This window comes from Triturus cristatus, chromosome 8, assembly GCF_964204655.1.
Source record: "Triturus cristatus chromosome 8, aTriCri1.1, whole genome shotgun sequence".
Taxonomy (NCBI): domain Eukaryota; kingdom Metazoa; phylum Chordata; class Amphibia; order Caudata; family Salamandridae; genus Triturus; species Triturus cristatus.
In genome coordinates this window covers 1,135,083,259-1,135,096,334 of record NC_140591.1, presented here as the reverse complement: position 1 = coordinate 1,135,096,334, position 13,076 = coordinate 1,135,083,259, and the positions used below count along the sequence as shown (strand labels likewise).

The 13,076-nt window shown below is 46.0% G+C and overlaps 1 protein-coding gene across 1 annotated transcript in view; it reads right to left on the bottom strand.

The window, feature by feature from the left end:
* The window catches only part of TXNDC9 (thioredoxin domain containing 9), a 118,424-nt gene extending 105,791 nt beyond the window's left edge, over positions 1–12,633 (bottom strand). The window contains exons 1-2 of the mRNA XM_085622778.1: positions 12,500–12,633; positions 11,573–11,798 (exon numbers count right to left, since the gene is read on the bottom strand). Of these exons, the coding sequence (XP_085478904.1) occupies positions 11,573–11,761 (189 nt within the window). The 5' untranslated portion in view covers positions 11,762–11,798; positions 12,500–12,633. The remainder of the gene's footprint in view (positions 1–11,572; positions 11,799–12,499) is intronic.
* Between the last annotated feature and the right edge of the window lie 443 nt (positions 12,634–13,076).

Here is a 13,076-nt window from a genome sequence, read left to right as displayed (position 1 = left end):
ATGGCGACCTCGGCTTCGATGACGTCGGCCGGCCTTGCCTCGATGTCTACTTCCGGCGGCTCCGGAGTGCGATCTCCACTCCCGACCTCCGGTGCTCCTCTCCTCAGGTTCCCGGCGACTCCGGAGTGCGACCTCCACTCCCGACCTCCGGCACGATTCTCCTCAGGTTCCGGCGACTCCGGAGTGCGATCTCCACTCCCGACCTCCGGCACGCTTCACCTCGGTCTCCGACGACTCCGGAGGGCGGACTTCACTCCTCCGATGACGCCGCTCACTCGACCTCGGGTGATTTCCTCCTCGACCTCTGGTACTCTCTACGACCTCTGACGGCGCCCTCTCTCGACCTCTGGCGGCTCCGGGTACGACGTCTGCTTTTCCAGTCAGCGCCGCTTCTCCACCTCGGGCTCCAGGTCTCAGGCTACTCGACGTCGGACTCCAGGGAAACCAGTATCCAGGTTAGGATCTTGCTGTTCTTTGGTTCTAAGGCCTGTTCCTGCTGTCCAGGTCCTTAGGATGGTTTTTCTTGCTTCTTCCCACACAGGGCTCCAGGCTGGGCTCAGTCAGTAGGGACTAGTATCAAGGGTGGGTTTATGGACCCCACTCCAGGCACAAGTTTCCACCCCTGCTGCTTCACTCCTTCCTCCTTCAGGTTTCTGCTGCTCTCTCTTCACCAGTCAGGTGCCAACTGCCAGCTCCAACTGCCAACTCTCTGTCTTACCTTCCCAACATTCTAAACCGCCTCCAACTGTCACAGGGTTCTGGAATGTTCTGGAAGGTGCTAGTAGGTTCCAGTGGATGCTGGTGATGTCACAGGTGGCCACCATTTTGTGCTCCAGGCCCTCAGACAGAAGTTTCAGGGGTAAATAAAATGGCTCCCTGAATCTGCATCAACACTACAAAGTCTGGTGGTTCCCAAAAAGGAAAAATACCAACAGGGTTTGAGGCAAAAGTGGGACAAAATAAATAATGATGAGGAGGGACCACCCAAAGGGCTGACAGGTCTAACAGTGTAGGAAAGTGGCTCTGCATATACTGTTCCCTAATAGTTACAGTGTGTACAGAGCCCACAGTCCCCCAGAGGTTTTGCAGAGGCTAAAGTTAGATATAACCTTACTCTGTAAAGTGGTAGCTTGGTCGAGCAGCAAGGCAGTATCTGAGGACAGTGTAAAGCATTTGTTGTACACACTCAGTCAGCAAATGGTCTCAAACAGTCAATACCTGAACTCTAGGCCAATGGTTTGTATAAAAATATATGGTTGTTTTATTTTAGAACCAACAATAGGTATCAAAATATACTTACTCAGAATGAGATGCCTTAGTTAAATACTTTGCAAAAGACAATTGACTTGGAATGCAATAGTTACAGTTTGTTGCAATATGCAACACAATTTCAAACACAATAATACATTGAGCTCAATGGGAAATTTAAATTATATGCAATTGATTACTTTCAGGATTACTTTTCTAACTCCAGGACTGGATCCTAGATTCAGTCCTGGGACAGTTCTTGGAAACAAGTGAGTAAATACGTTTTAGTTACTGATTTTTAAGCAATATTTTGCTATTTTAAAAGTTGACACTTAAAAACTTTCTGATCAAATTACCAATGTTATCCTATGGAAGGAAATTCACTTAGCAGGTAAGTGGTGTTATGGTTACTTTTTCTAGGCCAGTGTTGGATCCTGGATCCAGCACTAGTTTACTACCTGTAAGCAGTTGAGAAACTGCGTTTAAGTTATTCAGGCGATTTTTAACAAATATTTATAAGTTTGCAAAATCGACACTTAGAAGAAATTTCACAGTAAAACAGTCAATGGTTTCCTATGGAAGAAAATTCAAGTTACGGGTAAAGTATGTTCTCGTTACTTTTGTAATCCAGTGCTGGGCTCCTAGGCTCAGTACCGGGACATCTATCTAAAACAATTTGAAGGGCTTCAAGAGCAGCTAATTAGAGATCAAGTGGTTATGCACACAAAAGATCCTGCAATCCAAGAAAGATTATGGATTATTGGGGATACAGATTCGCAAAATATATTTGCTATTGTAAGGAAGGCGGAAATATCTTGCCGTTGCATTAAGGAAGTTAAAGGGAGGACTGGGAATAGACTAGATGAAGTCGCTAGCAGTGGAAAGGATGGTCAGAGAATGTCTCGCTTGTGCCAATTCTGACAAGTCTCTTAGGACTCTAAAGCCCAGTTTGTGTGAGCCCATTGTTACGCATGGCCCAAGGGATCGACGGTGGCTATTGATATTATGGGTCCTATAGGAGAGAGACAAAAGAATGTGAATGCCTTAATAGATACATTTTCTAGGTGGCCTGCCATTAAAATAGTGGATCATGTTGATACTGATGCAGTAGTAATATTCTTAGATTAAAGTGTTTTGCAATGAGAGTCTTCCAAAACAACTTATCAGTGACAATGGTGTGCAATTCATGTCTGGTACAGCACAGAGTTACTTTGCAAAGTTGGGAATCAAGCATAGGACCACTTCATTGTACAATCCTAGCGGCAATGACATGAGTGAGCACTTCAACAGAGCAATCAAAAATACTGTACAGCTAGCTGTAAAGAACAAGGAAAATTAGGAAGTCCAAGTGGGTAAAACTGTGTGGGCATACAGAACTGACACACATAATGCTTCAGGTGTTTCACCTTTTGAGGTTATGAGAGGCTAAAACTAAGGTCAATCCTGCATGGATTTCAGATTCTGTTGGTACTAATGTCTCTTTGGATGAGGTTAGGAAAAATGTGGAGGAAACCCACAGGCAGTATAAAAGTCAACATGACGCTAGGAATAATTCTAAAAGATACTCAAGTAGAAGTGTGAATAATGGTCAAAGTGAGGAAACCATGGAAGGTGAAAGTCAATTTTCTGAACCACTGAAAGTGCTTAAAGTGTTGCACAATTCTCTAATGCTAAGTGATGGTAAACTTTGGAATTTAAAAAGAATTGCTGTAATTGACAGTGAGATGACAAAGGGTGAAGAATATGGCATGTACAAGTACCAGTGACGATTGGGATGTTGGTGCTGGAAGTATTGAAGGGGACGGTGGCAATGAGGGTATTGGTCCTGGAAGTAATGTAGAGGAAGGTTATATGGGTGGAACAAGTGATGATGTACGGAACCTTGAAGAAAGATTGGAACTAGAGGATGGTATCGCAGATGTGCAGGGGTCCACCACTGAAGTGCAAGATTCTACGAATATACAGTATGGAAAGAGTACTGGTAGAAAGGTATATAAATGTGTGAGAAGTAAACCCAAGTGGTTATCTGGTTTTGAATGTGATAGGGTAAGTGATTAGTGCTAAGTTTTAAAAAACAAGTTTTTGTATTATTATAATTAAAGGAGGAAGATGTTATGTCTATGTTAGTAATGATGTGCTTCGCTGATGGAGCAAGGACTCGTAGAAAAGAGACTTGCTCTAAGGCAATCCTCTCATAATACCTTGTAACATCATACTAATTAATGTAGTTTAATGAATATGCACCACATTTCAAATATCAAGAAAAAGAGAAGCTTGCGTACGTCTTATTAACAAGTAACTCAAGTGAAATCTAAAATGGCCGCTAACGTGGGAAATTGCATTGCGCATGCGTCAACTACGCCTACGTAGTGATGACGAGTTTTTGCTGGGAGGGAATTTTCTGCACTTGCGCAGACACCTCCAAAATGGCCGCTTGTAAACTCACATGCTAAGCATCTGCTTTGCTGAAACTAAATGACACTATTTTTATTAATTGCTAATGCGGGAGAGCGTTCATAAGTAAAGGGGACTAGTGTAAAGATAGTTGGTATACAGTGAATTCATTTTATTTTGAAATTAATATACATTTTCTTGACTTTTCCCATTAGTTCGTTTTCGGGCCTTTTGAGAGTGACCGTGGCCTATATCCCATATGACCCACTTCACATGCGCAGTACAAGTGAGACAGAAGCCGCACTGTCATCCTTGAATGTCATCCAAGAAAGGAACCATCCTGATGTCCTGTGAAAGGAAGAAAACTTGCACCAAATGTATACTTTGTTATGATAAAAATGTGAATACGGGTGGGAATAAAGATTTTTGAATAAAGATTAGAGGGAGGGATCACTAGACAATGAACTAAAGAACTAAAGAAAATTGACTGAAACCTGACATGGTGTGATGATCATCCCTTTTGCCTGGCCAACCAGAATTAGGAGTTCTATGAGATTGAAATATTATGGGGTGGTAAATGGCATTAGAAGGGGATAACTGAGGTAGTTTAGTTAATTAGTTAGAACAGAGAGACCAGAATGCTGCAGACGTCAGGATGCTGTCGGAGTATCAAGCAAATACTGAAGAAGAATCCTATTGCAGACTTAGAATTCAAGCCAAATAATTAGAAGAAGATGATCGCGGAAGAATAGAGGAGGAAGATAGTGTCAGAGAGGGGAGCGACGCAGGCGTCAGATCTAGAAGAGGTCACCTTATCCTGTCCTGAATCCTGTCCTTCTCAACTCCTTGGCTAAGGGATTGGATTATCACACCATCCTAATTGTACTGTTCGCTCTATCCTCTCCTTTCCAAGTACCGTCATTGTAAGTCTTATTGAACTGGATCATTTCTTTCCTTCCATGGGTGACGGAGACCGTTCTGTACTTTGATATTTGGTTCACATGAATTTCATTTAGATAAACATTTAAAATGTTCCAGAGTCTGTGGTAATTTCATTACAGAGAAAGTAGAATTTGTATTCATGTCATTTCACCATCAACTAGTTCAACTAATGGTCCAGTGAGGAGAAGGCTGCTACGCCGGACCTTGACGGGGAGAGACTTTGCTTCGCCGCCAGAAACCGGATTACCTGGCACCCGGGACTGCGAGGACCAGGGTGCTGAGCGCAGCAATCATCAGCTGCACCTGGTCCTCTTCCCGACTCCTCCCCTCATCGTGTCCTCACTACCTATAACAACGAGGCCCCACCCATACGCGCTAGCGGGACGCGCGCGGGTCGTAGCCCGGGGCGAAGACCGGGCAAAGAGCGGGCCGTTTGAGGCCGTTCGAGGACGGACGAGGAAGGCGAGGGACCACAATCAACCGCTGATCCCTATTGATACGCTCCCTACACCGAGAGGCTGAGGATGTCGCCAAGGACAACTAGGAGCAAATCCTCGACGGCCAAGGGGGCCCCCTCAGGTACTTTGGACACATATTTTGTGAAAGCGGGATCCCTCCTCATAGATGAAATCTCATTACTAGAAAGGCGAATTTCCCAAGAGTTAGAGTGGGCTCGAAGATCCTCTCTGGGCCCTCTTCAACATGTGACATCTCCGGCCCATCCTGCTAGGGCCAAAACGACAGACGGGGGGGGGGCAACAGAAATAGTGACTAACATAGTTGAAGATTCGCTATCTGTTACTCTAAATGACTCTTTAACAATTCATGATTTTTCTATCCACTCCGATCCTAGTCTACTAACCCTCCCACTACCTAGCTCGTCCATAATTCCTACCACTATTGAACCCAGTCTTACTGACAAAGTACCAACTCCAATTTCCACAGACCAGCATAAATCAACTACTGCTTACGAGAGGGAATGGGCAATCCCTAAGACAAAAAAAGGGGCACAAAGCATAAGAGGAGTTAAAACTAAGATTTCCAAACATAACCCTCCCCGAGGCAACAATACTGCTAATATAGCCAGAAAAGCCATGACGAAACCCATGAAGCAAGCCTGCTCATCCTCCGGCGCCCAGCCCAAAAACAAACAAACTACAATTGATGCCGCGGGAGATGAGGGCTTAACACTATCGAATATAGGTATACTTCTGAGGGATCTACTTAACCCCATCCTAAACTGTCTAATCAAGATAGAAAAGGCTTTAGTGCAGCGTAAGATGGATTTTACCCGTGTCGAAGAGGGCTCTCACACAGTAAACCAGATCCCACAAATTAAATCCACACTTGCTACCAACATCTCTATACCTGAGACCAGAGGGGCGGTGGGTAGCTCGACCTCACATCTCAGCCAATTCCAGCAGCTTCCCAACGTCCCTGCAGTGCCTCCAAGCTATAGCCTCATAACTAAAGCCCTCGGCTCAAGTGGCCACCCGAAGAAAGATGTACCCTCTATGGGCACTAATGGCATTGATCATAACTATAGAACTATTGATCTACCACCAGAAGCAATGCCTTATACTGTAATTTTAGCTGGCATCCCCAAATTAAATTCTGCTACTAGAGAGCCGGCGGAGGAACTGAAGAATAAGGTAATCCACTGGCTCTCTAGGAATAGGCCGCTGCCAGAAGGAATATTTAGCGAGATTTTGATGGTAAGACGAATCCCCTGGATAGGACATACCAGGAAGTCAATCCAGGGAGATTGTGCACTCATTAATTTTAGAGATCCTCTTACTGTCTCGCACATCTGTAGTTGGCCCTATCAGCCCAAAGGATCACAGATTCACTCCCTCCCTCTATCCTTTTTCTATCCAACCGTTGATCCTGAACGGGGGGAAGATTGTTGGGAACTTGTGTCCAGAAGGTCTAGAAATCAGGCCCCCACAGTTTTTAGAGCAATTCCACACCCCATGCCCCCACGCTTTGACTGCTCATTAACTCATAATAGATTCAGCAGTCTTGATATGGTCGATTGACCAATAATGAAAGGGGCGGTAACAACAGGGCCCAATGACATTAACAAACTGTTTAGGCCAACTACTCCTCCTGAAAACACAAAAACACTTGGATTACATCAAGTCAGGGATAAAAACACGGGTTCTTTCCTTCCAACGTGCTACCCATATGAGGTATCTGCCCCTCAAGTTGCGAAACCATGGGCTTCGGATATTCCAGGCCAGGATAGGGGGGAGAATGATGTTTCTGCAATTATTGCTCCGGAAACATCTAATCGTCCCTCCCTCAAGATCCTGTCCTGGAATGTGGCTGGTCTGGCAAATAAAGCCAACTGCCCAGAATGGAGAGAATTTGTCCAGACCCAAGACGTTTGCCTCCTTCAGGAAACCTGGGCGAGAGAACATCTTACCCACCCAGGCTTCGCTGCATTTTCTGTGCAGGCAACATGGGCTGGCATTGGACGCCCCTCGGGTGGTCTGGCTACCTGGGTAGCCACCGATCTGGGCTGTAAGGCTGTTGCATATCCACAAAATTCGCCGAACATTCTTATGGTCCGGCTCGACTGGCCGAATGCAAACAGCCTTTTGCTAATTAATGTATACTCCAGGCCAACTAAGACCTCCCAGACTTCAAGTACGATAGAGGAGCTCTCAGGAGTTTTAGATGACATTCCACAGGGCACTCACTTTTTGATAGGAGGAGATCTTAACTCCCACTATGAGCCCCTTCCGGGATTATTGCTGGATTTAGCAATGGAGGAAGATATGGAGTGGTCCATACCCCCCCTGCGAGCAACAGCCCCCAGAGCTTGGACCCCCCTTGCTATACAAGTTACCGCCTTAACATTGAAATTTGGTCTGAGGGCATGTAACGGCAGGACTACCTCAGATAACCCAGCCAGCTTTACTTTTAATAGCAAGGGAAGGGAGTCAAGACTGGACTACATACTGGCCCCACTACCATTGTGGTCAAGTATCATTGACTTCTGGGTACTGCCTAGGGATGACAGTGACCATAATGCACTGAAACTAGAATTTGCTCATCCTGGCATAGAATCTAGGCTGGAATTGAGGGATCCCCGGGACACCGGTCTTGGCCTGACTCAAAATAAACGTAGAGTAAAGTGGGAGATATTCATCTCAAACCCAGAGAGGATACCCACACTCTATCAAAGGATTGTCCCTATACTTGAAAAAGTTCAGGAAACCATGGCTAATGATATAAACCAGAGTAACCATGATCAAGTAGGGCAGTGCCATAGAACCCTCTCTGAGACAGTATCTGCAACACTTACTCGCACCCTAAGGAGGCCAACTGGTTGCGCAGTAGGCCCAATTTGGTATAATAGGACCTGTCGTTCTGCAAAATCAAGCCTCCTGACCTCTATCAAAGCAGGTCTGGGAAGCGAGATAATTAGAGCCAAGAGATCCGCTTACAAAACTCTAATTTGTAATGCGAAAAAGGCCTGGGACGACTCCTGGTGGCCTCCCGCCCTGGGCACCGCACCCAAACCGACAGACCATGCACGAAACCTGGGCTTCATCCTGGACTCCTCCCTCTCCATGACCAGGCAAGTCAACAGCGTCTCCTCGGCGTGCTTCAACATCCTACGCTTGCTACGAAAGATCTTCTGGTGGATCCCCACAGAGACCAGGAAGACCGTCACCCAGGCCCTCGTCACCAGCCGACTAGACTACGGCAACGCCCTCTACGCCGGGACCACCGCCAAGCTCCAGAAGAGACTCCAGCGGATCCAAAACGCCTCAGCCAGACTCATCCTCAACATCCCACGATCCAGCCACATCTCCGGACATCTGAGAGACCTTCACTGGCTCCCCATCAACAAGAGAATCACCTTCCGCCTCCTCACCCACGCACACAAAGCCCTACACGACCAAGGCCCGAGCTACCTCAACAGCCGAGTCAACTTCTACGCTCCCAAACGCCACCTCCGATCAGCCAACCACGCCCTCGCCGCCGTCCCCCGCATCCGAAGAGCGACTACAGGAGGAAGGTCCTTCTCCTACCTGGCCGCCAAGACCTGGAACTCCCTCCCGTCCGACCTGCGCCTGACCCAAGACCACCTCTCCTTCAGGAAGAAGCTGAAGACCTGGCTGTTCGAGCAGTAGCGGCACCCCCCCCCCCCCAAGCGCCTTGAGACCCTACGGGTAGGTAGCGCGCTTTACAAGTGTCACTGATTGATTGATTGATTGATTGAATGGGAACACCAGAAATGGGAATCACTTTCTGTATCACTAGCCAGGGGGGATTCACGAACATTTTGGCGAACAGTGAACACTGGCTCACTGGAATTGGCCCCAGCACTGGAGCCGAATATTTCACCTAGTGCATGGTCTGATCATTTTAAATCGCTATATCAATTACCAGAGGGGGAGCAGGCTGCTTTCTACCCTTCATGCACTGAGGATCTTAAAGAAATCTCCCTGTTTACTTTCAAGGAGGTTAGAGCGGCTATAGCTGGATTAGCCTCAGGCAAAGCCCCAGGGTTGGATGGTATCCCAGGTGACCTTTTTAAACAGGAGGTGGACGTCTGGACTCCATATCTAGTTTTATTATTTAATCACATTTTGCGAGGCTTGGAGATTCCTGCTACTTGGCTGGGCGCAGAGATTGTCCCCGTTTTTAAGAAGGGTTCCCCTCTGCTCCCAGCCAACTATAGACCCATAAGCCTCATAGATGTCTCACAAAAGATCTTTGGAAGAGTGATTCTGAACCGGCTTCAGGCCTGGATCGATGATAATAACATCTTGAGTCCCTTTCAGGCAGGTTTCAGAAGGGGGGTTTCGACGGTGGACCAGATCTTCCGATTGAATCTTCTCTACTGGAAAACAGTAACAATTGAGGGGGGCAGTTTATACACGATATTCGTCGACCTGCGGGCAGCGTTTGACTTAGTCCCTAGGGACAAACTCTGGGCAGTTTTGGCAGCTACAGGGGTGCCGGCTGATCTACTCTTTATTCTGGAAAAACTACACAGGGGCAACTACGCAAGGGTAAGATGTGGCAGAGGAGGTACCCTTTCAGATCCTTTTCCCGTTGACAGGGGGGTTAGACAGGGCTGTGTGCTCGCACCCACCCTTTTTTGCCTCTTTGTCAACGGGATCTTTAACCATCTTGACGGGATTAGTAACATCGATGCCCCAAGGTTGGCGGGCAACAGGGTACCGGCAATTATGTTTGCTGATGATACCCTGTTGCTCTCCAAATCACCTATGGGTATACAAAGGGTCCTTGACGGCTTTGTCGACTTTTGCATGATACATGGTTTGGAGATCAACACTTCAAAAACTAAATATATGATCTTCAACCCACCTGCCTCTGCTCGATCTAGCCCGCGGATAGGGACTTCCAGTCTTGAAAGGGTATACACCTTTGAATACTTGGGGGTTATCTTTAATCCCCAAATGAGGTGGGACTCACATCAGACAAAAGTCAATCTGAAGCTAACCCAGACGACGGGCGCCATTTCCAGAATGCTTAGTGGGCTGAGTTACAAACCTTTAGGCCCACGCCTTCACATTTACAAAACCCAGGCCAGGGCGGCCGGGCTATATGGGGGCGAAATCTGGGGACATGTACATATCCAGAAAATACAGGTTGTAGAGAACAACTTTTTGAGGCAGCTGACAGCTTTACCACCAAGCACCCCGCTACTACCCTTAAGATTGGACTTGGGCTTAAAACCCATTGCGGTGGAACTAGGCCTCAAACCTTTAATTTTCTGGCATAAATTATGGCGTACTCCAGAGCTTGAGAATTACAGAACAGAGTTACAAGATATTCTGCGCCTCATAAGAATTGATCAAGTACCATGGCTTGCTTATATTAAACATTCCTGTGAATCAATAGGAAGATCTGATCTGTGGACTGACCCAGCTAATACATGCCCAATGTCTTCTCGTAAAACTATATCATCAGCTTACTATGAGCACAACTTACGTGCCCTAGTTATCAAGGCTAGGGCTGGGTCTCTTACTGAGCAGTTCCTGGGATTTAAAGATACATACACCCGGGAACCAGTCCTAGATGATATTGAATCAACATTAACCAGGAAGCTTTACCTCCAATGGCGCTATGGTACTTTGCCTCTGGGCGCCCACACTGCCAGCTGGTCACCCAACTCAACATCTTTATGCCCAGCGTGTGGCCACCCATCAGAGTCCGACGTGCATATAATTTTCTTCTGCCAAGCCTACCACAGACCACGGAGATACTGGCTTCTCCCACTTTTAAAAAACCTGGGTTTTAAGCACTACATTTCAGCTTTTAGGGTTTTAAAAACTGATTTATCAGCACCAATAGTAGTTGCGGTAGCGAAATTCTTAACAGCCATGTGGATCAGCCGTAATCGTTATGTAAAGTCTAAAAATTGAGGACGGTCTGATCTGAATGTTGCTATGCTGCTAATTCTAAATGAGATTTTAATATGTGGTGCATAACATGTTATTTATTGTATGTTTATCTGTTTTATTCTTTTATGGCCCAAGTGGCCGAAATAAAGTTGAAATGATGAATTACAGAGAAAGTAGAATTTGTATTCATGTCATTTCACCATCAACTAGTTCAACTAATGGTCCATTGACCAGAGGAAAGAACTTTTTGATCTGTGAAAGATTTGGTTAGAAATGTTAGATAACTAAATCTCAGACGGACGGTTATAAAATTGACCCGAGTGGATTAAACTGGCCTGTGTGAATGTGTTTATGGGCCCAAGGTGAGTATGAGGTATTAAGAGTATCTGAGGCTGGTTTACTGCTGGATCATAACTTTGTGCCTCCTCTTGTGGTGTTCCATGAGGATTAAATTTACTAGAAACTACGACTTGTGCAGCGTCATACTTTACACTTATGTACGTTAAAGAATTAGTAATAATACATAAACAGACAACTGTGCGGTTAAGCTAAACCTAAAAAAGGCAGTGAATTTAGATTTGAGCCGGGAAACATACTTGTTTTTGCTGCTGCGCCTTCTTCAGAGCCGCAAGTCTTCTTTCTTTCAGGCGGTCTAGCTCGTCATCGTCCATTTGGTCCAATTTATTGATCTCTGCATCCAACTGCTGTTCCATTAGGTTGGCCGTCTGCACCATCTGGTTTTCCAACATTTTTGCAAACATTTCAGCAGATCCAGCATTTGCCATTTTTCGAAAAGGTTCCGTGCAGTTTTGGGACCTATCACTATAAAGAAAACAGAAGTGTCAGATCCTAATGTATTCACGCTAAAGTTAGACTCTGGGCATGAGTTATCGAGCAGAAAATGACCTGCCACTGACGTATGTCAACGGGAAGCTGTAGCAAGCGTGCAATTTTATAGCACCAACAGCAGCTGGTCCGGACGGTAGCCTTTGGTTACCACAACAAAATATAGGGACTTAATTTGTGAATACAATTAAACAAGTCGCCGCACATACACGGCTAGGATGATCCAAAATTTAGAAATGTCCCCCTGCCCCAGAAGCCACACCCAAAGTACACACCCGAGTTCGCCCTCAAATCATACGGAGATCCTCCCGCTCTACATATAAGAAAACAGTCCCCATTAATAATACAACCCATAGACCTCGCATAACCGGTAAAGGTCACCAATACAATCAGTCCCTAAATGTCATATTAGAATAACCTTCGGAGGAATCATACCCTGCATCCCCGCGATATTACACCACAAAGCCCCCCCCCCCCCAGTCCAAGAAATCACAACTAATAGCCACCCAACACACAGGTAAACAGATTCAACGTCAAATATTAGAACCCGAGCCTCTAGAATAGTTCTACAGATAATATACTGCAAAAGGCCCCAAAAATCCACTTTATCATGCGCAAATGAATACCGACACGTTATGAAATATCCGCACGAGAATAAACAGCTTGGAACTGCTCACCTGGTAGGGTGGGGATGAGGAGTTCACTCCGGACAAGGAGGGCTCAACGGCTCTTATCAATCGGGTCAGTACTCCTAAAGGGAAGCACGCATGCGCGTTCTCTATTTTCCCTGCGTAGAATAGAGTGTCAATGCAAGCGCAATCTATTGTAAAAAAAAGCCTGACTCAAACCCAACCTGCAAAATGGCAGAAGCGGGTAACAAAATATGCTCATTAAACGTAATTTGATACTACTATTTTAACGAATGTCAAAGACCAGGGTTACTTTAGAGTCAGCCTCAGGGATATGCTGATGGCCGTTTCAGGCTGGTTGGGTGTCAGGAGAAAAGCAGGACACACGCTACCCCAACCCTGTTCAGTAACAAGTGACTGTATACGGAGTTGGCCTGTGTCGGGGTATAGCGCGTTTGGCGGAAATAAATGTGGATCCCTCGCTGCTGTTGAATACAATGAGGCAGGGCCCCCCCTTTTGTGTTCAGAAGTCGGCCCCTGGCTTAATGCATCTGAGTAATGACTGGCCTCTGAACACACCCTGGCCTGAACACACACCCTCCATCCTCCCACTCACCTGAATTAT